Genomic DNA, 13996 nt, shown 5'->3' with positions numbered 1-13996 from the left:
GAGTCTCTATGGAAGGAGAATTTGTATAGTCACAGACTGACATCCATTTTATATACGTACAGAAGCGATTCGGGTTGAGAGAATAAAGCTAAGCTTTTTATCAGTCATGTGTCATGGTCTAATATATTTTAAAAAGATTTCCAAAAACCAAAACAGGAAAATGAGGGTTTAAATACTTGGGATTTCTATCAGTTGTTCTAGAACTGAAGAAGCCTCTTGGATGAGAATCATCTTTAAAAAAAACAAAAACAATGAACTTCCACAGACACTAAAACAAATGAAAATAATGCAGCAAGTTTCTACAGTTGGGCCTATATTTAACTGTATAATATGTATCACAATTGATACATGAGTTTCTGAGAACTCTATCTCATCAACATGATCAATACTTGCCATAATTTCAAAATGTTATGGACAAAACCGTTTTTTGTTTGTCTAGAATTAACATTGTTGTTAACAAGAAGTTGCCAAAAACACCCAATGTATCAAATGTGATAAAAAAAATAAAAATATATTATACACAACATGATATAGCAAAAACATTTTTGTGGATTTTGTCATAAGGGTCAATAAACATCTCAATTCCCCCAAAAATCTGAATTTTCTGGCTATTTTTTGATGTGTTGGTCTTACAGGGTTAACTTTCATAAATGCTATTTCTTAATGGGCTTAACGACCAGCCATCAGTGACATGTTTCCTTTTAATCTGCATACTAAAAAAGTAAGAATGACTGCTAAAGTAAAGTAATCTTCATTTCTTCACACTCACATGGTGATTATGATGCTACTACACACATGCCCAAGGGCTAGAGGGGGCCTGTCAATGTAGGCCAATTTAAATTCTAATAAAATGCATGGATTTGGGTTTATATATATTTGTATTATATTTTCCTTCTAACCTCTAAGTATGTTTTTTTTATTCAGCTATCCAATGTGTGACACTTTTTAACTTTATCAAAGTCACTTTAAAACCTCGCCTTTTCACTCTCGCCTTTTTATCCTCCTTCACAGTTTCCCTCACATCCTCCATACAACATTCCAGCTCTGTTGAGAGGATGGCTGTTTGTTATAGCAGACTACTCTTTGAAGATCACCCTCTTCAAATTGTGCAGAAATAATACTCCATTAAGCAAAGCAAATTAGTCCTTGGTTTAATTACTAGCTCTGTTCCTGCAGTGCGGATGCGTTCAATATTAACTTCATAATCATTTCTTGAACAAATAATTTAAAAACCAATTCACCAGGGACTAGTGGAAGCCAATAAATTGTTGTAAAAGGGGACACTAAAAGAATCTGGATGCTTAATTTGGTAAATAGAAAGCAGGAGAGAGACTACTTTGGTGTGAATGCAGTTAATTTATCTTGATTAGAAAGACGTGCATAAGGACTGATGCTTACACACTAAGCCAGATGTGCCGCCCCAAATGCATACAGAGAGCCAAGCAATACTAAGATTGATGGGTGCAGCAAACATCCAGACCCACTGAGAGCTGACCACAAAGATTTTTGACTGAAGCACAAATAAGAGTTTTGCAAAAGCCTCACCTGACTTATTAGGTTAAGCAAAGGCTTTCCTTCTGATCCAACCAGGCAGGTCAGAAGCTGTGGTATCCATGCCAACCACTGGATGGGTGGGACTCCAATACAGTACTTGTCAACAGCATCGGCCAGAGTGTTCTTGTCGTCAAAGCTGAGGAGCCACAAGACCTACGGGTGAAAAAAAAGGTGTTAGAAGGTGGGATGAAAGTCAAAGATAGTTGGGGAGAAAGGACAGAGGCAGAGAGAGAAGAAACAACAAATGTGAAAAAGGTCACATAAAGGTCAATAATAACAGTCACAATTATTTACCTACTGCAAAACACCAAATCGCAAGGTGCAACATTGCTACCACTAAACAGGCGATTGCTGTGCAGAGCAATATACGAGTGCATCTTGGCAATCCTCAGTATGATCAAAGCTGAGCCATGTGGTGGTGATCTCTCCTCCCCTGGTAAGCTTGTGTGTGTGCATTATGATGAAGACATTATCCCCCCACCCCCCTTCCTGTTTCTGAGTACACAGATTGTGGATAATTACTGATAATGACTGGTCATCTCGCTTCATCCATCAGGAGTAAGCGCTGCCAACCCACTTTGGCAGTACAATACTTATGGGTGGGGTCACCAGAAAAAAACAAAACAAAACAAAAAACCCCATTTAACATGAAGGTGAAGCTGGCATTAAATTATTTAAACAGAAATCGATAGTAACAGCCGATCTACACACACACCAAGGTGGCTCTGTGCTGTGGTAACTTTTTGAGAGGCTACACTGAATGAGTTAGTGTCCATTTAAGAAGGTAGGATGGTAGTTAGCAAGAGGTTCCATCTCTTTACCTCCTAGGCACTGCCTGCAGAGTTGCTGTATGGGGGAAATTGGTCAGACTGTTAGAGAAAGGTCAATTCATGTAGAGGGTCACGAGATTGGAGTGTCAGGGGATGCCATTAGTCTGTTGACCCCAAGTGCCAGAGGATGGCCTTCACTCCACCATCGATCTACTGTGGGAACCCATCCCTGCTGCCTACCCTGCTGCTAGACTGTAATCGATCAAATTACTACTCTACTTTTAACCATGGCTAAGCCTGAGAGGTGGAAAAAAGAATGGCTTTCTTCTCATTGGCAGCAATAATGTATGGGGTATATGAGGTCAGGAAACTAGAGAATGAAAAGTGACTCCCTGTTGTAAAACAAAACAAAACATGACTTTAGGCAGGAAGGTTGCTGGTTTCATGATCAAGCAAACAAAACATTGACAACTGAAATCAAGAGATAAACAAGCAACCACTGAAACGTTGCCATTATCAGCATTTTGCAAGGCGTTTCACCAACCATGGTGATCATACAAATCCCTCCCCAGCATCCCACTTCTCTTATCACCTTTGCGAGGTACTTGCGGGACTTGCTCTCATTTTGGTGGCGGCAAGCATGGAGGTAACAGGTGATGGCAGAGACTCCCAAGTGGAGCTGACGATCTTTAACGAAAATGTTCTCTAGGTAGTCGCCCCACATGGCCCAGGCTTTCACCAGAACGTCATGCATCTGTACTGCTGCTGAAAAAGCCTTATTTGCCTCCTCTGACCTAGAACAAGAAAGAAGGGAAAGGAAAAGTGTTAGAGGGTGAAGGGTATATTACCGTTAATGAGTGTCAAGGGCAAGTGAGAAAAGGGAGGTAGCTGGGGGAAAGGAAATAAAATTGAGTGAAAGGTGAATCAGAAGGGAGAAAAGGAAATGGGTAGAGAGGCTGAAGAGAGCAGCATGTAAGGGGAGAAACGGTGGGAGGCGATCGAACAAGAGAAAAGGAAAAAGAAGGAGTGTGCGAGAAATGTTGATCACATCTTGAAATATTAACTAAACATCAATAAACCACAGATTTTCAGCAGCTGTAGTCTTCAGCGTTTTTCCTCACGGTACTGTAGAATAAAAATTCATCCCAGTATGAATTAACAGTTTTGTTTTACTATGTGGCTGCAGTATCCACAAGCACACAATCGTAATATTCATCCACACTCCGCTTTCATATAAACCAGACACTGAACCAAGGTTTTACGCTCCCACATCGCTGCTACATTTAAGTTCTTTTTGCTGTCACTGAAGTTGTGAAGCAAACAATTAGTTTGATTTATTTAATTTGGTATTATTTGGTGTTTACTCTGAATTCAAAATCATGAAGCATTCAAATTTGGTTTATATTGACTTGAACTTCCCGGTGGCTCCTTAAACAAAATAGGGTGCTAAGAGAGGTTTAAATGCAGACGCCAGCCAAATGGACAGAACCATCTGCTGTATTCACATGAGAAAGAATTGATCTCTTCATTTAAAAAAAAGATAGTTTGGTGGAGTTGTTTGTCATTTGACTTGGTTTATTAGATATGGTTTTGTTAATTGTTATTTTTCAGTATAGCTCTGTTACGGTGACCTCTTTTGCTGATGGGACCACTTATTTCTTAAAATAGCTTATTTTCTTGATGACGGACTCTTGATATTATCTTTGGGGCTTTTTTTTGTGTAGGTATAATAAAATCCACATTTTATCTGTGTCTGCACTTATATTAACTATTTGGTCTCATGGTATTATGTAATATATCTTAAACCTAACTGTACAGATATAACTTCATATCTATCCATCCATCACTCCATCTTAATAAATTCTTGACAACTTCTATTGTGGTATTGCGGTCCAGCAATCACACACTTAAGATTCAATAGACAAACTATTAAATAGCAGGCTATGAAACAGACAAGTAGACTCTGGCAACCGACCCGAGTTTTGACTGCAACATTTATGCTGACAGGGAAATATATTCTGAATCATCAGCTATTTTCACCATGCCAAGAAGCTTCTAACCGTTGGCACGCAGTCTGAATAATTTTTACACACCTTTCAGCCTCTGATTAATAAATAAGATGCAAGCGGCACCCCGAGACGCACTACCCTGCAGTCAAAACAAGGAGACAGGCCTGTCAATGGAAAAGTCTTACTGAGCTGAAGTTGGTGAATGGACCTCCATTTCAGGAGTGCTTCCAAAACAGCTCTGCCACTTACTTGCAGTGAAATGTCTCCCAAGCCAATCAATTAAAATGTGTTATTATAAAAGGCATTTGGCATGTGATTAAAAAACGGGAGCTTGATTGCTATGGGAGTCAGAGCCGAAGACCCTCCAGTAATACTTAATGGGGTTTCCTCAGTCGCTTTGTGAGTGTTAAAGTACATTAACGCTTTCTGCTAGCCGGCTCAACAGGAGCACAGTCACCCAACAGACTGTCAAATATTTGACACCCGTTTAATTGACTGATCCCAAAATCCTTAGCACATGTGGTTGCACATGCACACGCACACACATAAGAATCTCTGAACCCCTCACCCCCACCCAGCTGTTAATTCTCCCCTGGTGCAGGGGAAACTTAATGATTGCAATAAACCCTGCTGAGGTGGAGGCAAGTTTTGCTGATCCCAGAGATTCCTGTAAATTGCCTAGAGTTAATTATTGAGCTGCATATACATTTAATAAGCCTTCCTCAATTTGTCTTTCACCCCTCAGGACGCCATGTCATGACAAAATGACGGGCAAAAAAAAAGAAAGAAAGAAAGAAAAAAAGCTGGTGCTGAAGAGGAAGGAATGTTAAAGAGTGTGGCTGTGGGTGTGCAAGGCCCAGCTATACATGGAGAGAGCAGTTGTACACTCCACAGGCAAACCCTGCAGTGAGAAACAAATTACTGACACCTGATGGCAAAGATCTCATCTAAGCCATGTCACATGGGTTACCTGCTAACAGAGCTTTAGAGGTGGATTACTCTGAGGCAAGAATTGCCAAGTAAACATAACTGCTATGTACTGGCAGGATGAAACACCCACACAGTGTCAAGGGACCACTGACACAGTTTCAGGGCAATGTGATGATGAATAAAGGGAAGGCAGCGCCAGAAATATAAACGTGGATGTTGACAAAAAAAAAAAAAAGCAAAAAAAAAAAGCACAATGCATGAAAGACCATCAAAGACTAAACATCTGGTTAACGTACTTGTTGATTTGAGCCAAGAACATCCCCTTTAGAGCGTAGAATTCAGCCGTCATCTCCTTGGTGAAGTACTTCAGGTTGGTTGACTCTATTACTTCTAAACCCTGACAGACAGACGCCAGAACAACAAAAGTTTAACTTCAAACAAAACTGCAGCATGTAAATTTTCATCTACGTTAGACAGAAGATTTCTCAAGAAGTGCCACAACGTTGTGTTTTAGACAGATCCATAATCACAGGTGAAGAACAAACAAACTGCTCACTGTTCATTAAGAAGTAAGAGTAGAGGTGTTAAGGGAACTAAACTTCCATTACGGTGAGCCTCTGATTAGGTGTCCCCTATGTACTGCTGTGACAAACGATGTGTAGCAGGAGAAATAGACAGAGAGAACCACAGATGAGATAGAAGAGAGAAAGGGAGAGAGGGAGAGAAGAGTGTCTACTGGCACTTTTAATGACTTGTGGTGTGTTGAACTACTTCTATTAATCAGAGCACTCCATGGGCTTAAGAGCAAGCTCCTGAGTTACACACTCTCTTATAAGTCTCACTGCTATAACTTGTCACCTAGAGCCACCCCAAACACTTATTGCTCTTTCTATAGCTCCCACTCAAAGTACCTCTAACTATGCCTCGAGCTACTGCTGACAGATATCAGCCCAAATACTTAAATTACTAACGCGTCAAATGCTTCCATGAAAGGTGAAAATGATATATGCAGAATGTAGCAGTCGCTTCAATTTGATATAGAAGCAGAAAGCAGAACACATGGAGCTTTGTATCTCACCTGCATGCACTCATTCTTGCCCATGACACCTGCCAACTGCAGATAACACTTGACCTGCTGCCTGATCTTCTGGAAACAGTCAACAATGGGCACTGTGGGGATGGTATGGATACGACTCAGAATGTCCAGAGCCACATTCACCAAACCCTGGGGGAAAAAAGTGCGATAGGTTACAATTATTTTTCTTTAAAAGATGGATGCTAAACGTGGCATTGATCTTTAAAGATTGCATTTATTCATTTTAATAGAAGTCAGTTTGTCGGCTTGAACCAGTACCTGTTTGCGAGCTATCTTGCCGTACTGAATGATAGCAGAAGCTGAGGCATGAACTCCCAACATGGCGTTGTTGTTGTTGGGATCGTGTTGTGTGTTTGTCTCATATGCTGTCACAATGGCTGTGGACAGACAAAAAGACAAAGAAGCATTTTTTTCCCCTGCACAATTGATAAAGTTGATAAAGAAAGCTAAAAGAGGGGCGCTTAGGGCAGTCTGAAGGGTGGGGAACTTCTAGCACTCTAAAGGCTCTGCTGTCATAACGCAGGGGAGGGCACTGGGGACACTAAACGTATTGAACAGTAAATGAACCATGGCGATGAATTTCATCAAGAAAATTCTATTTCACTTTAAGTTTGAAGGCTGTCATGTATAAATGAAGTGGATTTTATTGGCATGGTGCTGCAGAACCACCGCTATCATTATTTCAGTGCCTCTCAGTAAGAGTTGAAGCTCAAGTTGCTTGAGACATCACATTTTGCAGTGGCTGCCTTTCTGAATGGTTTCAAAGTCACTGCGGGAGAGAGCTGAGCACTGAGCAAGGTAAACATGTGTGTCTGAGTGTGTGTGTGTGTGTGTGTGTTGTGTCCTGCAGTGAAAGAGAGAGTGCTTTAGTGGGCTGACATTTGGCAAGGTACTGAGACCCTGAGGGGGTTCTGCACGTCATGGCCTTTTAAAGAGGAGCCCTTCCTGGAACTAGTGGACACCAAAGCAGCAATGTGAAAGTGTGTCTGCATGAGTGTGGCATCCTGTAACGTGTACAATGGCTAAATTTATGTTTAACTATATCATGGTCTTGCATTTAGATGCAATTGTGTTAGAGCACGTGTCATACCTTGGTAGTGATGTTGGCGCCACATGAATATGCTGCTCCAGTGCGACAGGTCGTCCGAAACAATAGGCAGGCGGTTCCTCCATGTTTTCACCACAGTCTTCATGTCGTGGAGGCTGGTGTTGCGGCCGAGGTTAGCCGTTTGAAGCCCTGCATTAATTTGGGCTGCTTCTTGCAGCTCAATGATCTGCTGTGCAGCCTGGAGAGAAATGATAACTAAAACCTTAGTATTTATGATTTAATATTCATGATAAACCTAAACATGCCTGCCTGATTCTTTGACTATTCCTGCTGAAAGTTTTATAACTAAGAAGCTTTCAATAGGAACTTCTTTTACTATCTTATGATAAAATAAATGCTGACTGAATGAGAAAGTAAAGTTAAAAGTAGTTGGAAAAGCAATACTTATTTATTTAGCAATGACATCAGGGTAAGTAACCCTCACCTATTATTAAGACAAAACAAAGCCAAAAATCACATATTCTGATACCATAGGGAGCTAGGGTTACCGCAGAGGGTTCAAATAGAATGAGAAGAGGTTTGAGTGAGGGAGGACTGATGGAGCTGTACATTACCACTTTAAATTGAACATGTAGAATTTTATTTGAGCATCTGAAGTAGCAGAAAAATATATCAAATGCTTGTCTTGCTAGCAATAACTTTTTCTTTGATGTCGAGTTAAAATTTTGTGTTGCCAGGTCTGCTCCTACAGTCAACGTTAGAGATTTGGTCCAGAACGTACACCAGCTGATCTTAATCTTGTTAATATTTTGTCTACACACCTAAACAAATGTAAACATCCATCCAGACTTCCTTGCTTAGTTTGCTCTGCGAGATATACACATTGTCCATCTGTCATCAATAACCGTCTTGTCAAGAGAATGTTTCGGGGGAGTTTTTCTCGTCTTTTCCTATTTTTTATAAAATTTCACTTATTAGCTGTTATAAATGTGATGCTGATGGATCATTAAGTCGGTAATATCAACCCACCGATAAATTGACATTTAGAATTTTGTTAACAGAAAGACACGAGTAGAAGCCATAGCTCGAACAAGAAGGGTGATGGCAAGAAAGATGGCGTGACTGCTGTGTTAACGGAAAGGAGATGCTAATGTAAAAGCATGGAGATTAAAAAGGATGATTTAAAACGCAGCAGGATGAAGGACTGTTAGTCTATTGAGAGATAAGGTAAAAAAACAACAAAAAAACAAACAAACAACATCAACCACATCCAAGTCATTTTCTTTAAACTCATAATCAAGTATGAGGTCTAACAGCTTTGGGGAAAAACAGCAATGCCTGCTCAAAACAGCGACACTCTTTATGTAGCAAATATCATCACATTATGAACTTTTACACTATTTATTTGTACATAATGCTTTTAGGCCAATATGCCTCAATTATTATTGGTCAATGAAACCTTGTGAATGAAACCATCCTGCAGATTGTTAAAATGTTACAGGAACAAGAACAAAAACATACTTTGCAATGGAAATACAATGCAGCAGTAGTTTTTTTTTGTGGCAACAAAATTATTTTGCAGGCAAAAATCATTATGCCTTCCTACATTATTCAATAGCTAATCTGCTTGGATGTGCCCCCCCCAAAAAAAAAAAAAAAAGACACGGAGATGGGGAAAATGTGAAAATGATAAGCGAGGGCTTCTATCTCATTCTGTGAAAAGAGGCCTCATTGATTGGCCCAAAGCAGCGTTGTGAACATATAATCAATCATTCTATTATAACTACTCATCAATCAATATTAATGCCAGCCCTCGTAATCAATAGTGTGGATGATAATCCATTGATCGTCAGCCACTGCTGAGAGCTGGGATTTGATGATAACTTGATTCAAATAGTAGTTGAACCTCACTGTATTTGCAGAGTCTGGGCTTCTTGGTCTGTAAGGCTCATGGAGTCGTGAATTTGAGATATAGAGTTTGGAATGGAGATTTACAACAGGCCGCTTGGCTGGGCAGAGGAATAAATAGCTTGTTTTCCCTCGGCTAGGCTAAATAATTGGACTCCACATATCCGAGCACATGCACGAGCACGAGCACAGACACACACACACACACACACACACATACACACACACACACACACACTAACGAGGAACATAGTTGCACAATTCAAATACCCATTTTGAAAAGATAAATGGAGTAAATCAGAGCAAGCTGAAGACTTAACCTCCCATTCCAGAATGAAATCTCCCAAAACAAAATAAATTAGGCCGTACAATATTTTTCACAATTATCTGTTAATATCAGCTGATGGCCCATTTCTAACCTTCATCCAGACTATCCCATTCATCATGTAAATGTAATTCTGCTGCAGGTATTTAATCAAATAGTATCTGATGGCAGGGAAGTAATTACAGCCGTTCTAAACTAACTCTTTATTCTTCACTCTTTCTCCCCATGTTCCTCCATTCTGTTCACTCTCCACCTTTTTCAATTTTCAGTCCCTCAGTCTGCCGCCTTTTTTTCCACTCTCCTTTTTCATCTTTGCCTTGTCTATTGTAATCTCTTGTGGTGGAATCAGAGAGGCTTAAAGGGTTTTTGATTTTTTTTTTTTAATCATCTGTCTCAATTTTACAAGAATGGAGTGAGAAGGTGGGGAGGGGGCTTATCGGCATTTCTCAACCGCACAATGTCTTAGGGCCACAGACGGTTGCTTGACATGCATCTATTCAAGTGCTTATCACAATAAACTTATTTTCCTCGGTACCATTCTTGATCATTTGACTAAGTCTTTGGTCTAAATCCAAACTCTTTATGTGTTGGGTATACTGACCTGAAGCAATGGCGTGTGCACATGGGAAACAATGTGAGGCAATCTCCTCCACTCACGAATGGCCAGACTGGAGGCCATCTCCACCAGCCGTTCTATGAAGTTGAGCTGCTGCTCCTCTGGGTTGCAGATTGCCAGGTAGCCACGGTGCATGTTCACCTTCCAAGCCATCTCCTTAGGGCAGCTCAGCTCCACCTGGAAATTCATACAGTAAGAAAATGAAATATTTAAACAAAAATTAATGGTAGCAACTTAGTAGAACAATCACAATTTTGATTCAAATTAGCATACTTTTGCTCAATGACAGTTAAAAGGTGAGATCAGTCTCGTACAGCAATAGACTTGTGTTTTACTATCATATACCTGCCACAATAATTTACAAGAACAGTGCTGTTGTTGAAAATCTACATGTTTCCTTTGTTCATCAGCATAAATGTGTGTTTTGAATCCATCTTATCGTCGTTCTATAATCTACTATCTCTGGAAAATGACAATGAGAAACATTTTTCTCTTGCATTTTTTATGTTGAAAATAAATCTACTTTTCTTTCCAAAAAAATATAATATAAAAATAATATATAAAATAAAAAAATCTTGTGAAAAGTGAGTGTCAATTTAATTTTAATGTCATTTTCTTACAACAGGTAAAACACAGGCTATGTGAATAACAAGTGCACAACGTTATGCTTCAAATATAAATATACATATGCAACATAAATAGATTGAAAGAATTAAGAATTTCACACATGAACTTTTGACAATTTTGTGCGTTAGGTTGGGAGGTTTAGCACAAACATTTACATTCTCACATGTACTGCTTTTAGGTAAATCCCAGAGGAGTTCATATTGAATTGCCTGTTTGTTTTCCTATGTGTATTTGTTGCCATAATGTCAAGTAGAACAGCGCACACTCTTCACAGTGCTGTAGCAGTTTTAATTACATGAAAACATCTGAGGGGAAAGGGCCTGTGACATTTTCCTTGTGCAATTTAGTACTTAGACAAATATACAACAATATTGGTTGCGATTTATTTTGTGAATGGGTTCAGCGGAACTTTTGTACTAATGACTAATAAATTTGACACGCCTGGCACAGAGGCGAAGAAGCAGAAAGGGCCTTGCTATTGATTAATAAGCTCACCGCATTAGCATCAAACAAATAACACCCGCAGGGAGGCTCCTACGTCACACCTGTGGTCTGCTGTTGTGCGTTTATAAGTGAGCAAGAGACACAGAATGACAGAAGGCCAAATGGATAAAGAGTGAAAAGAGCAAGAGAGTGAGGAGGTATAGGTGTGTGCATTTGCGAAAGCTCTTCCGATGCTGGAGAAAATTACAGTGATCGGTCAAAGCGCACTTATCGGGGGTGACGCTTGATGAATATCCTGGAGACAGGGCCGCCCTTATCAAGAGCCAGCTTTAATTGAAAGCAGGGACATTTGGACTTCGCCTCTGAGCTGGTGAGGAGTGGGCATGCAGGCAACTGAAAGCCTTGCTCCTCTCCTCCACCATAAAACAAATCACCCTGCAGCAGATGCTGGGGTAATTATTCACACACACAGCTGTCGTAAATATTAGCTGTTGCAGCCAGAGCTATGGAGCGAGGGATGAAGAGATGGGGGTGAAAGTAAAAGTAGGGTGGGCAGTAATAGTAGAAAGAAGACCAAGTAAAGAAGAGAGGTTGGGGAGGCATGAGACAAAAGAAAGAGGAATGAGTAAACAGAGGAGGCAAAAGAATGAAACAAGAAGGAGGGAATATAGTGAAGCTGGTGTTGGCATCCAGACAATTTAATTAGATGTCACCTTCGGACAGAGCTGCTCAATGGATTGGTTCCAAGTCTCCTTGAAAGAGCAAAGTAGGAGTATTTGTTATATGTCAAGTACTATCACACGCCCGCCACCCATCTATACTTTGTTTTAGGAAAACATGAGGCCAATAAATTCATGGACTAAACAGCTTAACTGCATTTCCACAGCTTTATGGCCGCCACTCTTATTCTTCCAGGGTGTGTGAGGTTACAGAGAGGTCAGACAGCACCAATATCAAGTTTCTCTACCTCACACTAACATGAGGCCTGGGTTTAATATCCAGGACTGCACTAGTAACAGGAGTAAAAGGAAAAAAAAAAGAAAAGTTTAGTGGAGTCTGTCTGGTTCACTGGGTTCATGCCTACAGGCTCCACTGTGTCTGTGACTTTGTTAGTGACAACTTGCGGTTACTGTTTCTATTTCCTGTGAAACTGTTATTGGTACCTTTTGAGGACAGTGAGAGAAGAAATCTATGTGAATGTGTGTAGAAAGAAATACACACACACACACACACACATATATATATAAATACGTATATATTGGAACTGTGCACCCCTCACCTGCACCAGAGCCTCCTTCATAGCAGCCCAGTTGGAAACCCTCCAAGCACACTCGAGCACCAGATAAGGGTTTGAATGGCCTTTAGACTGGCCGTATTCAGTCAGCGGTTCCCACTGGTTCAGTTCCTTAGAACAGCTAAAGACAAAGGAGATGAGAAGTTTAGCAAAGATTACATTTTCTATACTTGACAATAACATTTCTTCATGTTTTTTTATTTGCTCAATCTACATTGCTATGCCATTTTTAAGCCATGTTTTTAGCATCAACAGGCTGTTTTGAAACTCACATCCTCGACAGCTCCGCTTTTTCTTCCTGTCTCTCACTTAATCAACATTTCTGCTTTGTTTTCTACAAGTCTTTTTAAAAGTCACAATGTATCATTTAAAACCCTAAACATACTTTCCAAGCGTTACACATTTCTGTGTCCTTCTCATTTTAGGAATGATCTTCATTGTAAAATGCAGCAAACACCACGTAAATTCACAGCACATTTTTTTAAACAGGCACACATAAAAACACAAGAGACAGCTGGATTTGCAGGGAAGCATGAGGGTCATTTCTTGTCATGACTCTTGTATGGACTTAGGAAACATAAATCTTACCGTATCCAGTGGTCCTCCCACAGCTGGTACTCAGGGAATACTGCCGGGGAAACATTGCTCCTCTCGTGCTCTTTTCTAGCCTTCTCCATTGCCTTCTCGTAGCTTTCCTGAGCCTGAATGGATATGTTTTGGGTTAACAAAATAGACATTACAGTAGAACAGCACCACAAATTACTACCTCAGTGAGTCTACTTTAAGCTTCCTCTCACCTGTTCAAAGAAGCCATGCTGCTCATAGGCAATGGCTGTTGCCGTCTCAGGAAACTTGCACCTCTTTTGCCACAGGCCTGCCCACATGTCCTCCTCTTGGAGTAGAGAGTAGAGCTCTGCCAGAGAGTCCAAAATCTCCTATACGGAAGAAGAACACAATGTGGATAGAAGCAGAACAAATTGGATCATCTGCAGTGATCAAACTGTAAATTTAATGAGAGCAGATTTGCTAATGAGTCTAGTTCAGACAGGATAAGAGGGAGATTTTCCAGCTTCAAAGACTAGGCTGCAGTGACGTGACAAATATATGTTTAAACCCTCCACTGTGGAAAAGAACCACTAATGAAAGGAACAGCAGCAATAAGCATGAAAGAGCCAAGTTCATTTTATTTTGTTTAACGCCTGACTCATATCAGTCCACCGACTGTTAGCCTATGAGAGAGATATCTGCATATCTGTGACCCTACATAATTATAGACCATAAAGCAAAAAAGATGTTTGGGTTAGAAATATACTTTATAGCACAATTTATCCAGCAGAGCAGATATCTTTAGCACATGTAGTAGAGACTGCACAGC

The 13996-nt window shown here is 40.2% G+C and overlaps 1 protein-coding gene across 3 annotated transcripts in view; it reads right to left on the bottom strand.

Moving 5' to 3' along the window:
- trrap (transformation/transcription domain-associated protein) overlaps positions 1-13996 on the bottom strand; it is an 83584-nt gene that overhangs the window by 18957 nt on the left and 50631 nt on the right. For all 3 annotated transcript variants that reach the window (XM_085170138.1, XM_085170141.1, XM_085170139.1), the window contains 10 exons: positions 13419-13556; positions 13210-13322; positions 12607-12742; positions 10242-10433; positions 7450-7645; positions 6618-6736; positions 6342-6488; positions 5560-5660; positions 2917-3118; positions 1546-1707 (listed from right to left, as the gene is read on the bottom strand). In XM_085170138.1, the coding sequence (XP_085026264.1) occupies positions 1546-1707; positions 2917-3118; positions 5560-5660; positions 6342-6488; positions 6618-6736; positions 7450-7645; positions 10242-10433; positions 12607-12742; positions 13210-13322; positions 13419-13556 (1506 nt within the window). The remainder of the gene's footprint in view (positions 1-1545; positions 1708-2916; positions 3119-5559; positions 5661-6341; positions 6489-6617; positions 6737-7449; positions 7646-10241; positions 10434-12606; positions 12743-13209; positions 13323-13418; positions 13557-13996) is intronic.

This window comes from Neolamprologus multifasciatus, chromosome 8 (genome assembly GCF_963576455.1).
Source record: "Neolamprologus multifasciatus chromosome 8, fNeoMul1.2, whole genome shotgun sequence".
In the NCBI taxonomy this organism is placed as follows: Eukaryota; Metazoa; Chordata; class Actinopteri; order Cichliformes; family Cichlidae; genus Neolamprologus; species Neolamprologus multifasciatus.
This window is presented reverse-complemented; position numbering and strand designations above follow the sequence as displayed.